The sequence below is a fragment of the Propithecus coquereli genome, unplaced genomic scaffold (genome assembly GCF_000956105.1).
Source record: "Propithecus coquereli isolate 6110/MARCELLA unplaced genomic scaffold, Pcoq_1.0 Scaffold10, whole genome shotgun sequence".
NCBI lineage: Eukaryota > Metazoa > Chordata > Mammalia > Primates > Indriidae > Propithecus > Propithecus coquereli.
The window spans coordinates 3,896,814-3,913,221 of NW_012133858.1; the positions used below are offsets into that span (position 1 = coordinate 3,896,814).

A 16,408-nucleotide genomic window follows, 5' to 3' on the forward strand; every position below is an offset into this window, starting at 1 on the left:
ATATATATATATATATATATATATATACATTCATGCCCCAGAGAAGGAACAGTTAGGAGAGATGACTTTCTAACTTAGTCGAAAGTTACTCACCTAATAAGCTCCAAAGGCCTTGCTCCTTTTTTCTTGCCACTTCCTCCTGAACTTTGCACAGCATATGTTCAACGCGCAGAACCGCCTCAATGAGGTCAGCCTGGGCTCCTTTAATCTCTAACCATGCCTCTCCCGGTCTGATAATCTCTGAGATGGAGACATTTGAGGTTTTCTGAAGCTGAGACAAAAGGTCATGTTCCTCTTTCCCAAGGTACAGAATATGATTATTCTTAATGATGTGCTGGTCCCGGAGGGTCAGTATTCTTTGGATCCATGCCTTGGCCTCACACATCTCTTCCTTGTTGCATAGTGTCAAGTTGATGACGGGAGATCTAGCTTCAAGTCCATTTTCTCTTTTCTCCTCTCTGGTCAACTGAGGGACTGAAATGACTACCATAAGCAACCACAGAAGGCTAGTGGGCTTTAAAACAGTGCAGAACAATACACCATGGCCAGTGTTTACCCCTATGCTATTGTCACCATTGTCAGAAGCAGCAGCTCCAATTAGGTACCTATCTCTGAAAGCTGGGCTGAGTATAAAGGAAATCTACATATGTAGTGTAAACACATCTTTACACCAAAATGTAAGCCTCCTTGGGAACACAGATTTTATCTTGTAACAGGCTGGCTTTACCATATCTTGCCTCTGCTGTGTTGCATTTGTCAGTTCACAGATGAGTTCACCTCGTGATCTCACCATCGATATTAACTATTACTTCCTGCTAAATGGAATTCTCTTAACCTCTTGCTATTACCAAGTTTAAAATCAAATATCTCTGAAAGCCATAGAGCTAAAAAATTGAAAATTATTTTTTTAAAAACAGTTAAACATAAATCCCTGGTTATAAAAATAACGCATTTATTATTGAAAAATTAGAAAATTATCAAACTATGATGAAAGGAAAAAATACCTATAATTCCACTACCCAGGAGTCCTTATTATATCTTATCTGTATATGACAGGACACTATGGACCTTCTGCTGTTTAAAGAGTGGAGTTGGCATGTACTCGCCATCAAATTGGCACTGACTGACCAACACTATGGTGTTCACACAGTAGTAATATTCTCCAGGGATTAGGGGGTTGGGGGCGGTAAACTCACAACTAATGGACGTGGTGAGCATTGTAGTGGGGAAGGGCAAGCCTCTGTCCCTCACTTGGGTGAGGCAAAGACATAAAATGTAACCAAAATGTTTGTAACCTCATAATATCCTGAAATAAAAATAAAAATTAAAAAAAAAAAGAGTGGAGTTGGGAGTCACTCCTCCCCATTTTTTAATATATATATAAATATATATGGAATTATTTTAATTTTAGTATATGTGCTGCCAAAGCAAGCACTATTCTTCTAGATAACCAAATTGTTCAGATCACTAAAGGATAACTGTTCTAGCACCAAAACACATTTAATTTTAACTATTTATGAATTAAATATTTCTAACAGAAACACACCTTTCTGCCTTCCTAAACAGTTTAACCTTTCCTTGATAATCTGAGATCATCATCATTATCATTATTAATGTCAATTATCCTTATACTATACAATTCCTTTACAGATGTCCTCAAGAATTGCTGAATTAAATGGTAACGCTTGCCCCCATTATTCATTTTAATGACATATAGACTTTTATATGTTCCTTTTCTATGTTATCCTCATCTAAAACTCCTCTTATCTAGCTACCCTGGATTCCTTGTGGATCCCCAAACATGCACTGAATTTATTTGCTCCTGTGGGTTTCCTTCACCTTGGATGCCCCACCCCACCATCTCTGGACACTGAAAATCTTGCCATCCTCAAATGCCAGCTTAGAACCATCTCATCCATGAATCCATTCTTGATACCTTCCAGTCAGAAGGAATCTCTCCCTTGCCTGGGCCACCTGGGGAGTTTGTCCATTTTCTCATGAATTATTTACCCCCTGGCATTTGTTTAATGTTTTGCAATTTGTAAACATTTTTACATAATCTCCAATTATCCTCACAACAGTCTGTCATTATGATCATTGTACAGATAATTAAACAGGCTCATAAAAAGCACAGTCCCAGATGAGAACTATTAAAGTTCCCCTTCTTTACTTGCAGCACTGCCGGGCCACTGAACATTCCATCTCAGTCCACCCAACTCCACTAAAATAATGGAGTTATGAGACAAAGCTAATCCTTCCTCAGCCCCCAACAATCACGGTTGGATTAGTCCAGTGATCCCAAACCTGGCTAAGCAGAATTGACTAGGGAGCCTCAAAATATATATGCTTGGCCCAGACCCAGCGTTCCAGAATCAGAATCTACAGAGTTGGGGCCTGTACATATTTTTCTTTGGTTGGTTGGTTTTTAAAGTTTCCATTATGATCCCAGTGATTACTCGGGTTTGAGTAACATAGAACTAACCCATTTATCTGGTATTACTAAGATGTGTTTTCTGTAATGACTGGTAAGTAACCCCATTTGGATGTTCAGAGCAGAAAGAGTGACTGGCTTAGTCAGTTTCTGAGGACAGAATTTTTTCTTAGAAAAAATAACAGACATCTATTTATGAATGAACTATCTACACTGTGGATTATCTACTGTGACTTAGCCTCCATCTGGATGTATCATGAAACTGGACTGAGCAAGAGCAGAGTCATGGTCAAGGTATAGAGTAGGTTGGTATCCAAGCAGGAGCACAATGAAATATATTTGGCTTATTCCTTCTTCTTCTCCCCTCTATTAGTTCAGATAATGAGCCAGTGGTAGGAGATGCTACCTGTAGGCCTGTGAATTTCTAACTCACCACTATAACTGTTGAGACCCAGCATCTTGGATTTCTTTGCCATTTCAGCACTGAAAACCTATAAGAAGCAAAACAGAGCAGTGGGTCATAAGCAAGGTGCATAGCCACTGTCATCAAAATCTCTCTCTTTACCTGCACACACCACATTTGACATTATCCACTGTCAGTTCCCATTCCTACTCCCACAAATCTAAAACAGCCTTTAGGAAAATCCTAAGGAAGAGCACCACATTCTGTTAAAACATATAAGGCAAACCAGTGTAGGAAAAATGGAAAGAAAACCAAAATCTGGTATTAAAAAAGAACGCATATTCCTAGGCAAAATATAACCATTCATACATTCAAGAGATACTAATTCCCTGCTTATTGCACATTAGGCACTGAACTAAAGCTGTAGATATGTCACTGAAGAAGACAAACATAGGCAGATGCTCTTGTAATTAATAAAACACATTCACTTTTAAATTTCTTTTTTTTTTTTTTAAAGAGATGAGGCCTCACTCTGTTACCCAGGCAGGAGTGCAGTGGCTTGATCATGATCATAGCTCACTGCAGCCTCAAACTCCTGGGCTCAAGTGATCCTCCTGCCTCAGCCTCCCAAGTTGCTGGGATTACAGGCGTGAGCCACCACAACTGGCTAGAAAATTATATAGCCACAAACTTTGTAGATTGAATAAATGATCTGTTTTATATAAGCCAATTCCTATAAAGTGCTTAAAATTGTCCCTAGCACATAGCAAGTATTCAGTATATATTAGCTATTGTAATTATTATATGAAAGTCTATAGACAAAAATTGTACATATTGCCATGCAGAACTTTTTAACACAGTGTCTGTATGAAATAACACCTCTCTCCTAGAGTTTGGAACCACCATATCCACTGTCTTCCTTGTTCAAAGTAGATACAATTGGTAGTACAGAGGCCCCCAACTTATAATAGTTCAATTCAGGAATTTTTGGCTTTATGATGGTGCAAAAGTGATACCCATTCAGCAGAAACTGTACTTCTGATTTTGAATTTTGACCTTTTCCCAGGTTAGTGATATGTGGTACAATGCTCTCTCGTGATGCTGAGCAGTGGCAGCAAGCCATAGCTCCCAGTCAGTCAGGCAATCTCGCAAACCACCAATACTATACAGTGTACTGTGTTCAATAAATTACATGAGATATGCAACACTTTATTATAAAATAGGCTTTGTGTTAGATGATTTTGCCCAACTGTAGGCTAATGTAAGTGTTCTGAGCATGGTTAAATTAACGTAGGCTAAGCTAAGCTACGATGTTTGGTAAGTGAGGTATATTAAATGCATTTTTGACTTACCATATTTTCAACCTACGATGGGTTTATCAGGACAAAACCCTGTCACAAGTCAAGGGGCATCTGTGATTACTTCATTGAAAAGATCGTAATTAATGCGATAATTACTAGATTGGACTAGATTTTACTTTGCATCTGAACTTTAACATGAAGTTTCTTAATTTATAGGACATTTTCTTCATAAATTGCATTTGCATCTGCTATTTAAAGAGCAAAAAGCCCTTAATCTTAGCATATTTAGTACCTGGAGAGGTTCTGACAAGGTACTTAGGGAAGATGCCCTCCTCATCCAAGCACTTGGAAATAAAACAAATGAGGTAATATTATCTGCCAATAAAAACACGAATAATGGCCCGGTATGGTGGCTCATGCCTGTAATCCTAGCACTCTGGTAGGCTGAGGTGGGAGGATTCATTGGGCTCTGGAGTTTGAGACAAGCCTGAGCAAGAGTGAGACCCCATCTCTACTAAAAATAGAAAACTTAGCTGGGCATGTGGCACATGCCTGTAGTCCCAGCTACTTGGGAGGCTAAGGAAGGAGAATTGCTTGAACCCAGGAGTTTGAGGTTGCAAGGAGGCACGATGACAACATTGCACTGTAGCCTGGGTGACAGAACAAGACTCTGTCTCAAAAACATAAAAAGACTAATAAGAACTATCATATACAGTGGATAAAAATTAGCCCTGTCCAGAAGTCACTTTAAAAGTCAGATATATTGCAGGGTTAGAAATCCTTGGGCAAGGCTTTTGAATTGAATGTGAAAGAGAAGTGTAACTATCAGTAGCAATAACATTAAAGAAAGAAGGTGTGAATAACAAGCAGATGATCTGCAAGGAGTTTGGAAAAGTAGACCCAAAGGGCAAGAATTTGGCAGTGTTGTTCCAGCTCTGTCTATGAGCGACTAACACTGAATCTGAGAGAAGTCTGTCATGTGACCTGGAGAAGTATTCCTTATTACAAGACACAATGCTTGGCACAAGGTAGATATGCAATAAATGTTTGTTAAATAACCATCCGTCGCCTTTTATAGATACTCAGTTCCACCTAGGCCCCTTATCATCATGAAATACTGGTGAACACAAGCATTTCAGTCAGCTGGGGAATTATTTACTCACTGTCAATTCTGAATTGGAAATATGAGTGTGTGAATATAACTATCACTTTATTGTGAGTTTGGTGTAAGCTGGTCTTCCTGGCTCAGGTCACCTCTGGATATTTGACAAATTCATTTTGTGAGGATCTTTTTAAGTTGTCTTTTCATCTTTCTGTACACACATATCTCATTGTAAGACTTATTTAAGAAGAAAAGACAGGCTTATTAGAAGGCTGGTGATGTATACATATGTCATACCTCCATATGGATAAAATATAGTGTTAATGTTGAAAAAAGCTTGAAGGAGTGGTCAGTGTTCACTATATAATGTAATTCACCGTGTAAGATAATCCTCTCCTTTGCATCACAAAACTAAAAGATGTATCATTTCTCAAGTTATTTTTTCTGTGTTTTTGTTTAGTGGTTCATTCAGAATATAGGCTTTTGGAGCAGACAGATCCAGGTTGGGAATCTTGGTTTGGCCACTTGACTGTGTGCATATTAACTTCTGGGTTATGTTTTCCCATTTATGAAATGGAGATGACAACAGTGGCTTCATCCCAGGACTGAGGGAAGAATAAAATGAGACAGCTTCTTCTTAGCACAGTGCCTGGCCCATGCAATACATGGCAACTATTTTTATTTTTAGCCCCTAGGGGAGCCCTCAGACTATGCTTGATCTTTCTACCTTTCTTGAACTGCCTTGCACATTTTTGTTTGTATGTTGGAGAGAATAAACCTTCTATTCTAGATGTGGTTAATTCCTCTTATTTGGATATGGTGCTTTACAAACAGTTCAGGGATGTACTCAGGGCACCTATCTGAGCCCAGGGATAGTCCTCTGCTTGGAGAAAACTGATGCACTTCATTCAAAGGACAGGATCGTTCATTTTATCAGAAGGTGAGCTACTTCCTTGGGTCAAGTTCCACCATCTCACCAGCTAGCTGTGGATGAGGCACAGTGGCTTACTGGAGCCAGCTTACATTAGCTCACGAGAGCCCACTGTGAACATCTCTTCCAGCTCTGCCATCAGTGATGTCACACTGATAGCTTGAAAGCAGCCATCAAAATCAGCTACAAATGCTCCAAATCTCCCTGTGTCTAACTGGCAGCAGAAGGAATGAGAATCTTTACACTTGCTCCAGGAAAGAGCTAACTAGAACAGGTATAAACTCATTTCCTTGTAGGGAGAGATAAAGTGGCAACCACACACGGAGCAGGTCAGGAGGTGGGAAGTAATACTTGGGGCCACTCTCTGCCAGGCACTGAGCAAGGCCCTTTATACCCCAAACCCAGACACATGCGAGGAAGTCTCACTAGCACTTGGATGTTACTGTCAGTGGAATCAGAAAGCTATGTCTTAAAAACCTATTTTAAGCTGCTGTAACTTATTTCATTTCCTTTTCATTCTTCCCTAACATCATTAAAGTCTTTTTGAAAATGCCACCAAAGCAAGAGTAAAGCAAAGAGGTGGCTGGTACTTTAAAGGCAGAATAGCACAGCAATATATATTAATACTAATTATGCCAAATATATCAGAGACTTATTAACATGTTAGAAACTCAGTCTAATCTGTCCACTCTCAAACAAAAAGCTGAGATGAAGAGAACACTAAAGAAGCTGAACATACAGATCTGTATACTCAGACACACAAGGCAAACTCCCCGGCAACACATGTCCCTACATTTTGTTAGACCACAGCTGATCCTGAGGTCACCTCCAGATGAGTTAAGAAAAAATAGATTGAATTTGAGGGCAGTACTGGGGATACGGCAAAAGTAGGACACACCCGCGCTGTTAAAGAATTTGTAATCTAGTTTGAAAGAAAAGATAAATAATTCACTTTAATGTGGTAGTAATTCAGCACTCAGTGAACTATAGCTCATTACAGTTGATACAGTAACAGCTAACCTTCATGAAGGGCCTACTGTGTGCCAGGTACTCTTCTAAGTGTTTTACATGAATTAACTCATTTAATCCTTGCAACAGCTCTATCATATGGTAGTTATTATCTCTCTTTTAAAAGATGAGGAAACTGAGGTACGGATAAGTAATCTAACTTGCCCAAGGTCACACAGCCAGTAAGAGGCAAAGCTCAGATTCATAGGGATTTCAGAGGGAAAATTCATCGACTGAAGAGGAGAGGACAAATAATTTATTTTAAATACATTGGATTTGAGATGAAAGTCAGAGATCCAAACAGAAATGAGAAAGGGTGGAGATGGGGGTCTGAAGTTGGCTCTGAAGACGGGACTTTACAGAATTTATGGCAGAAGTCTTAGGAACAGTTGCATTCTTGGAGGAAGAGAGAAGAGAGAGGAGCAGAGGACTCCACACCAAAACTAGAAGGTTGCTTACCTTTAAGGAGCAGAGGGAAGAATAAATGCCAACAAAAGAAAAGAGAGAAGCTAGATAGTGGGATAAACATGGCTTCTACAATGACATTCTTTACCAGGTCAGAGGTAAGTAATTTATAAAAACTAAATTTCACCAAGTTAGAACACCACCACGCAGTACAGCACCTGGCACCGTGTCTTACGTTGGAGATACCAAACAGATGTTGAATGAATGAACTATAGGACATTTCTAAGATATTAACCTACCTCATATATCTCCAGTTGTCCTGGAAAGATCACAAACTTTACAGTGAATTGGTTTTTCAAATGGTCTTTGGCAAATGTTAAAACTTCATCAAACATTATCTCTGCTGCTTTTTCCTTCCCTATGGCAGGGTTTCCAGTGCCAAGGGCAGGAAAGGAAATGGAAGTTATATTTAGCTCAAGGCATTTTTCCAAACACTTCCTCACTGCATTTCTCAATGTCTGTAGGAGAAACACAAATTTAAGATCAACCTTTGAGTCAAAAATAAGACCTCACTTACCCCTTGATCCTGTCCATATCTTACAATGCCAACCTCCACTCTCCCTCAGGGTCATGTCCATGCTTCCTCAGAGGGCAGGAGAGGTCCCACTCCATGGGGAACACTCTACAGCTGTAAGGTTAGATGAGGAGAAACTCAAGCAATCGAGTGGCTCAATTTATGCTATTCAGGACATTTGGGCACTGTGATTTCTCCCAGTTTATGTAGGCTTGCCCAGCGTCCCAGCTCAGAGAGCCAACCATCAGTTTATCCCCACTCACCTGCCACTTCCAGGTCAATATAAAGAGCTCTTGCAAGTTCAACAAAGGAGAAAGAGATTACAGTAAGAAAGCAGCGTTTATTCAGTGTCATTAAGATCAATCATGTAATTTCTCCTGGAGAAGTGCTAGTATTTTTAGCAGATACAAACTTCCATCAACTTTTCAACAACAAATTGAATACCAATACAGGAAGGCTGTCTGTGGAAGAACTTTGGAAAACTGAGGGATGGAGAGATTGGAGGACCAATTTGGGATTAGAGAGCGATCTAGTCAAGAAAGGACAAGAAATGGTGAAGAAAAAAGATAGACAAAGGCAGAGGAGGGGATTAAACTTCCTCTTTCCACATCTGAGTGGGTACCCCCTATTCTTTAATGCTTGTATTTTATGTGCCTCAGGTGAAGGGTCAGCCAGAGAGCCATGCTCCACAGCAGGCACAGGTGGGAAGAGACCACAGGCAATAGATTTGACCGGAATGGTGGCAGAAGGGAAATCCCAGCTCTTCCTGGAATTTAACACCTAAAGGGAGATATAGAGAGGCTGAATCTCCTACCTACTTAGGAAAAGGCCTACAGGGTCACTGGGTATGGTGAGGTGAACCAGTGTTCAGACTGAGGGAGCTCGGATGCTCCAGTGTCTATTTGCAGTATGCCCACTTAAAATTTAGACATGGGCTAGGTAACATTTTACTTTTTTTTTTTGAGACAAGAGTCTTGCTCTGTTGCCCAGGCTAGAGTGCCGTGGCGTCAGCCTAGCTCACAGCAACCTCAAACTCCTGGGCTCAAGCGATCCTTCTACCTCAGCCTCCCGAGTAGCTGGGACTACAGGCATGCGCCACCATGCCCGGCTAATTTTTTCTATATATTTTTAGTTGTCCTATTAATTTCTTTCTATTTTTAGTAGAGATGGGGTCTCGCTCTTGCTCAGGCTGGTTTCGAACTCCTGAGCTCAAACAATCCGCCTGCCTCGGCCTCCCAGAGTGCTAGGATTACAGGCGTGAGCCACCGTGCCCGGCCCCTGGTAACATTTTAAATTAAACTTCTTGAGATAATGTGTGGCAACTGTACTTGTTCAGTATTTCTGGTATTCACAAGGGTGCTAAAAATTGGGGACTATACCACTTGACAATATTTCATGAATGTAATGAAAGGATGCAAGTTCAATAAAGACTGAATAGACTATGGAGCTACATAAAGATACATTTATTTTAAACTTACCAGATATTGAGGACATCCAGAATGCCAAATTACGTGGTATACATATTGACAGGGCAATTTATATCCTTTCGTGATCACTACAAACTGGGAATCTTCAACCAGTCTAGAATTTTTATCCAATTCCCATTTCATTTCAGCTCCTCCTTGTTGTAGAATTGAGTTTGACAGAAGTCCTACACCAACACCAGTTTGATGTACAGAATTAACAATTACATCTGTCTGAAAAGGGAAGAAAGGACAGGATTCACTGTTAAATTCCTTCTTCTTAAATGACTTATTTAAATCTTTATTTTCCTGAAGAGCTCTGAAAAATACTTTTTTAAGATCCTAAATCCACAAAAATTCATTTAATGATGGAGAGAAATTCATATTTCCAATGAGTGATCATTTGATTGCTATGAAGCTATTTGTCCTATTCAGAAATTATGTCAATATATGGATGATATAATTTTTATTGCAAACATCTGTTAGCCCCTTGCTGGATTACACCACCCATATTTAGATTTTGAGCATTCTCTGTGATTTGTTTTAAGCTCTATCAATAAATGGCTTCATTCTCTGCCCCGCCACCATCGCTTTTTTCTATTTCTGTGTGGGATTTTGTTTTGTTTTAAATAGACAAGAAATAAAATTCCTTAGGAACTTTCTACCTCCTAATGTTTTTACGGTTTAAGGTAAGTAGTACATGGTTAAGGAGAGTCCAAATGAGATGAAAAGGTCTTCAGCGACAAGTAGGCCTCCCTCTTGGTGGAGTCCCTAGATTCCCCACTCACCTACCCATGCTACAGGTGACCGCTTTTACCAGCTCTTCATCTGTCTTTTCAGAAATAGACTGTACTTTAAGTAATATCATCTCCTAGTTAGCCCTCACAGCTGCATTAAAGGAGGTAGTATCCTTCCTCCCCCCATGCCTGAATCCCCTAATCATCCTGATAGCTTTACCTCCCTTTTGGGGTATCTTAGGTAATTCTCAGGGATGTTAATGAATGTCTCACTTTGAAAGTGCAGTTAGAATTTGCAAGTTGGGGGTACTGGGATCCTTTAAACATTTTAAAATTCCTAATACTGTCGGCAATAAATAAATGCAACAAAATTTCAGTTAAAGGGATGTTTTTCAACTAGAATGTTTCCACTTTAATTTTAAATTGGTTTGCTAATGACATCTTGAATAAATATTTCATTTCTTGGGGTCCCCTCAGTTTTCTCTCTAATTGTCTTATTGGTGATAAGTGGTATTTGTACTGATGATTAAGTCTATTTGATTGTGGCCACAACAGTCTTAAGTGTGACATCACTGATCCAGAAAACAAAAGAATATAGCCTTACATTCTTTCTCTCCCTCTGTTGCAGTCCCTGCTCCCTGCTGCCGCCTCCACTTTTTCATCGTTAATTTGCTGAACATCTAGATGCATGCCCAGACCAGGCCTTGGGGCTACGGAAATGAACAAGCCATCCCCATCTTCAAAGTGCTCTCTGTCTATCAGGGGAGCTGCACTAACTCAGAAATACCTAGCTCCACTCTTGCCCTGACTTCTCTTCCCTGCTAGGATCCTCAAGTATTCCTATTTATTATTTTTGTTTTATTTAAATTTTTTTCATTAATAGTGTCCTGGTATTATAAATATTATTTTTGTTTACCACTGACAGGTTGCTTCAGCAATGCTGAGATGGTTTTTCTCCCCAGTGAGATTTTTCAAATAAAGAATTTTTTACATAAGAATATAATAGATTTTAGGTTCCTTGGGATCAAAGACTGTTCTAATTCCTGATGGTGCCTAAGAATAACAGCAATAGCAGTGATAATTATAAACATGTATCATGTACCAAGCACGATTCTAAGCATTTTATGTATATCGATTCCACTTTAAGACATATGTGCTATCATTATCCTCATTTGACAGATGAGAAAACTGAAGACCAAAAGGTAAAGTAACTTGCTTTGGGTCACCCAGTTAGTAAATGGAAAAGCTTGTATTCAAATCCAGATGGCCTGACTCTGAAGTCCATATTTTTTTTTTGAATTTTTAAATTAAAAAAAATGGTTTTTTTAAGTTTTTAAAAATTTTCTTTCTTTTTCTTTTTGTTTTTTAAGAGCTGGAGTCTCACTATGTTCCTTAGGCTAGACTCAAACCCCTTGGCTCAAGCAATCCTCTGGCCTCAGCCTCCTGAGTAGCTGAGACTACATATGCCCATCACTGTACATATTCTTAACCCTGACAAGATGTTTTCTACACAGTGTTGCATAGTGTATGCTCAAAAAATATTTAATAGGCAATTAACAATTCAGGGATCACCTGTGGTAGTGCAAGAGAATAAAAATAAAGACTTACCAATTGCAGTTGAATGTGGTCCTGGACAATCTGGAGAGTCAGATTGTTCATAACCATTGTATTGAGAGGATGGGTGGCTTTTTGACTCAACCAGGGGCCCAGCTCATTCCTCCCTAAGATGTGTTCTGAAGCAGCTTTCCAGGAAGCAACAGTAGGGTCCTCATTGCTCACCAAGTGAATTTCTTTCAAATTACCGAACATTTGCTTCCCTTGCAAATTAAACTGGATAGTTTCTACAATGGTCTGTGTACATAAATCCAGAGGGAACTGGAAAATCCCAGAACTCAGGGCTGGAATTGCTACTGTCTTAATGAGAGTATTTCTATAGATGACATAATCCAGAATATTTGTAATGGCCCTCTGCAGCATAGTGATACATCCCTGTGGATCCGCTGCCCTCCATCGGGGCCCAACAGCATGGATGATCACTTTGCAGGGAAGCCTCCCTGCTCCAGTGGTAACTATTTCACCAGTTGGTATTTTACCATAACTGACAATGACTCTTCTGCTCTCTTCTTGGATTTCAGGGCCACCAACTTTCACCAGGGCCAGGGCCAGGCCTCCCCCGTGTAGAAGGTCTTCATTGGCTGCATTCACCACAGCATCAACAGCATGTTGGGTTAGGTCACCCTTCCAGACAGATAACTCTAGCCCAGGAGTCAGCATTTTTCTGAACACTTGCAGAGATTTGCTGTTGCCTTTCAGGGCTGGAGAGACCAGGGTAGAGATACAGAGAAACTTTTTCTGGAGGACTTCATGCAGCTGCCTCTCATTATTTTTTAAAATTTCGAAGTCATGGTGATTAATGGGAATTTGCCAACTATCATTTTCTCTGAGAGTATCAGTCTCTGGAAAAGGAAAGAAGATTAAAAAATAAAGAAATGAGCAAAGTTCCTTTGAAAAGGATGTAATGTCACTTCACTGCAGGAGACTGAGTTCCCTATGTGCAAAAGAGAAATGAACTTCCTCTAGCACCCTTCCTGATTCTTCTTACCTAGACATGTAATTGAACCAAGGATACTCGAGAGTTCTCAATGGTAGGTCACCCGTAAAGTAGATAGTCTTGTGCCTGGCATATGGTAAATACTCCATAAGTGGTAGCTACTATGATACAATGATGGTGGTAAGAAAACTGTGTATATGGGGGCTCATGAAATTGATTGGGTTGTTTTTTTGTTTTTTGTTTTTTCTTTGAGACAGGATCTCACTCTGTTGCCCAGGCTAGAATTCAGTGGCATCATCATAACTCACAGCAACCTCAAACTCCCAGGCTCAAGCTATCCTCCTGCCTCAGCTTCCCAAGTAGTTAGGACTGCAGGCATGCACCACCATGCCCAGTTAGTTTGTGTATTTTTGGTAGAGACAGGATATCGCTACATTGCTCAGGCTGGTCTTGAACTCCCCAGCTCAAGCAATCCTCCTGCTTCAGCCACCCAATGTGCTAGGATTACAGGTGTGAACCACCACACCTAGCCATGAATTTTTTAAATGTATATAAAAATGGTGAGTTTGGAAAGACCCATGCTTAGGGCACATGTATTGGAAGGGATTTAATTATGAATAAAAAATATGTGGAGACTTTATAACTTGTTTGCTTTTGTCACTGTCTTAGTTGGTGTTCTCAAGAGCAGACCCTCATATGAGGATCTAAGTGTAGGCTTGTGGTGGGGAGGGCAGAGTAGGAAAGCAAGACAAAATAAATGAACAAAGGGTATCTTACTAAGCAAATGAAGTTCAACTGCACTGGGAGACAGTGTAGATGTTGTGCCTCAGTTATATCACCAGAGTGGTAATTAAGGAGTTGGGATATTTATCCACCTTCTAATAGGTCATTGGTTCAGGTAGTTCCTTGGTGGGGAGCAGCGGGGAGGGGGACATCAGACCAGCAAATTAGTGGACACTGACAGTAATGAGTGGACACTGAGAGTGCTTGCTACAGCGAATAATTCTTCATGATACTCTAGTTTCATGGCACAATTTTGGCAGAATTAAAACTAGTTGACTAAAAATCATGGCAGACAAGAAGATGTGCTGCTCAGATCTACCTTTAATTTGGTTATGAAGTGGGAAATATGGTTAGTCGACAGCCCCTTAGGGTTTATCTCAGCTTTCAGCCAACGTCATGCTTTTCTCAGGGCAGCCTCCATTAATGGCGGAGCAAAGCCATGTATGCCCAACGTGGGATACCTCTGGTGGGCAATCTCTGTGTCGGGTTTTCATTGCAGTCTGATGGCTCCACCTGCCCAATCCGGCTTCCTCTCTTTTCCTTTCACATGAACCTTTTGCACTGGTAACTCCATATCAGCTTCTGCTTCCTGGAGAACCCAACCTGCAACACTATATTTCATGGCATCTAAGACATTGTTTTTATATGCTTCTGAGAAAGGAAAAATGACGCCAACTGAACTGTGGCACACCATCAATTGATAGGAGGACGACGACTTTATTTCAGAGATGTTAAAATGTGAAAAAAATATGCATCCTTAGATAGATAAAATGTGATAACTATATTTTACTTCAACTCCCATTTCTAATCTGAGCCACTTAGAAAGACCTCTAGTGGCCTCAATTACCCAAAAGAAGCAGCAATTGAGTAGTCAGGCCCAACTGGCCTGAGCTTTGGTTCTAACTCTCAAATGGGCCACCCCTAGTATCAGGCTTGGCTCTTCCAGGCCTTGTTGAGCAAGGCGACAATCAGGTGGTGCCCTCTTCTGGCCAACTGCAGCTGTAGGGCTGTGGTCAGAAGAGTCTCCCACCTTGTGGGCAAAGGGGAGGACCAATGAGGGCCCTAAACGGACATGCCTGCTGGCACCACACCGCCTCTGAGCCTCTGAAGCACGTGCTGGGCCCCCACAAGTGTCTGCCATCACCCACCTGAGCACTTGTCGGGGAGACATTCTCCTTCCGTATTCCCCTTTCTCCACTGAGGAAAGATCTGAGCAAAGACTTTCTGAAACAAGAGTGAGAGCCAAGTAATCGTACCTGATTTTTCATTGTAAGCTGCTGCTCCAGCACCCTGTGAAAAATGAGAAAGGCTTTTTTAAAAAATGGAAGCTAAATGACTACAGATTACTCATAACAAATATAGCCTTTATTAACACAGCACAACAGAAACCCTGCTCAAAGAACTGGGTCTGGGAGGGAGGGGAACAAGTGTTTTTTTATCTGTGTGTCTGAAACACTTAAAATACTAAATGTTCCAGCAAACACTGACCCCCATCCCACTTCCCTAGGGGTCAATGCACTTCTAATTCAGAATGAGATGAGGGCTGGAGGTTAACACTTGAAAAGGCCCAAAGGCCCACAGACCAACATGACCCCAAACTCTCTGGATAGCCTCCAATCTCCGAAGTTTTAAGAGATTTCTCTAGACAGAACAGAAGCCATGGCGACAGGAGCTTCACCTGCTGCATCTCCCATCCACCAGTAAGGATATGCTTTCAGTTGCCTTTTTTTCCCATGGCACAAGCTTTAATGTGGCATTTTCAAGTTTAGCAAATGAGATGCCTTTTTCTATTTCCTTATTTTTATTCCTCCTCCAATACCCTCTTTGCCCCATCCTGAAAAAGAAGAATTGCTGAATAAGTGAAGAAAATCAAAATGATACTGATTTTCAGTGCTGAGGTGACTTTTTAAAAAAAGTCAACTCTCAAGGTGACTCTGTTGATTCGATTCGATTAGACGTTCCCCATTTCCCACATGGTACAAGGAGAAAACTTTTATTGGGCCATTAAAACCAGATGAGGATGTCAGGTATGACTGAAGACTTCAGATTTCTTGCTGTTATAGGAAGAACTATTCATGTGTTGATCAAGGTTCATGATATATACACATTCATTCTTTTTACCATGGGAAAGTCCATCCTCCAGGTTGCTGCGGGGGTCTTTAAATGTTTATACTCTCTTTTGTGGTTCCAAGTACAGATTGTAGTTCACAGATACGGTGGCCCACTTCTAGGAATAAATAGAAAAGATGCAATAAGCATTGATCAGAACCTTAAGGAATTTGGTAAGAAGATACTGTAGGAGCTATCTTGAATAGTTTTACACATCATTGGTGAAGATGCATACATTGTTTTGCTGCTGTTGTCACCTTTTACTTTCTATTCTTTCCAGGAGAGGTGGCAACTGAAACCGTGAGGGTAGTTCAGAGAAGGTAAAAAGCTGTACAGACCGGAACAGGGAAAGCTTTATGGAGGAGGGGAGACTAGAGCCAGGCCTTGAAGCATGAAGCAGGTTTTTACATATTTAGAACAGGATGAGAACAAAAGGTGAGACAGTATTCAAAGAACTAGCCTCATGGGTGAGTAAAGACCCTTGGAGAGTGTTTGAAGAAAGAGGAAACACCACTCGTGCCTGTGAGGGGTAAGTATTACTAAATTTGTGATAAATATCCTGACCTAATTAGATAGGGGAATATCTGGATAAAAGTCAGAAACTCTGGCC

The 16,408-nt window shown here is 40.5% G+C and overlaps 1 protein-coding gene across 4 annotated transcripts in view; it reads right to left on the reverse strand.

Moving 5' to 3' along the window:
- The window catches only part of PARP9 (poly (ADP-ribose) polymerase family, member 9), a 34,614-nt gene that overhangs the window by 14,329 nt on the left and 3,877 nt on the right, over nucleotides 1-16,408 (reverse strand). For 2 of the 4 annotated variants that reach the window (XM_012641992.1, XM_012641999.1), the window contains 7 exons: nucleotides 15,811-15,916; nucleotides 14,838-14,979; nucleotides 11,964-12,811; nucleotides 9,634-9,852; nucleotides 7,881-8,099; nucleotides 2,865-2,922; nucleotides 94-474 (listed from right to left, as the gene is read on the reverse strand). In XM_012641992.1, the coding sequence (XP_012497446.1) occupies nucleotides 94-474; nucleotides 2,865-2,922; nucleotides 7,881-8,099; nucleotides 9,634-9,852; nucleotides 11,964-12,811; nucleotides 14,838-14,979; nucleotides 15,811-15,825 (1,882 nt within the window). In that variant the 5' untranslated portion in view covers nucleotides 15,826-15,916. The remainder of the gene's footprint in view (nucleotides 1-93; nucleotides 475-2,864; nucleotides 2,923-7,880; nucleotides 8,100-9,633; nucleotides 9,853-11,963; nucleotides 12,812-14,837; nucleotides 14,980-15,810; nucleotides 15,917-16,408) is intronic. The other 2 variants (XM_012642008.1, XM_012642013.1) reach the window with 2 other exon arrangements.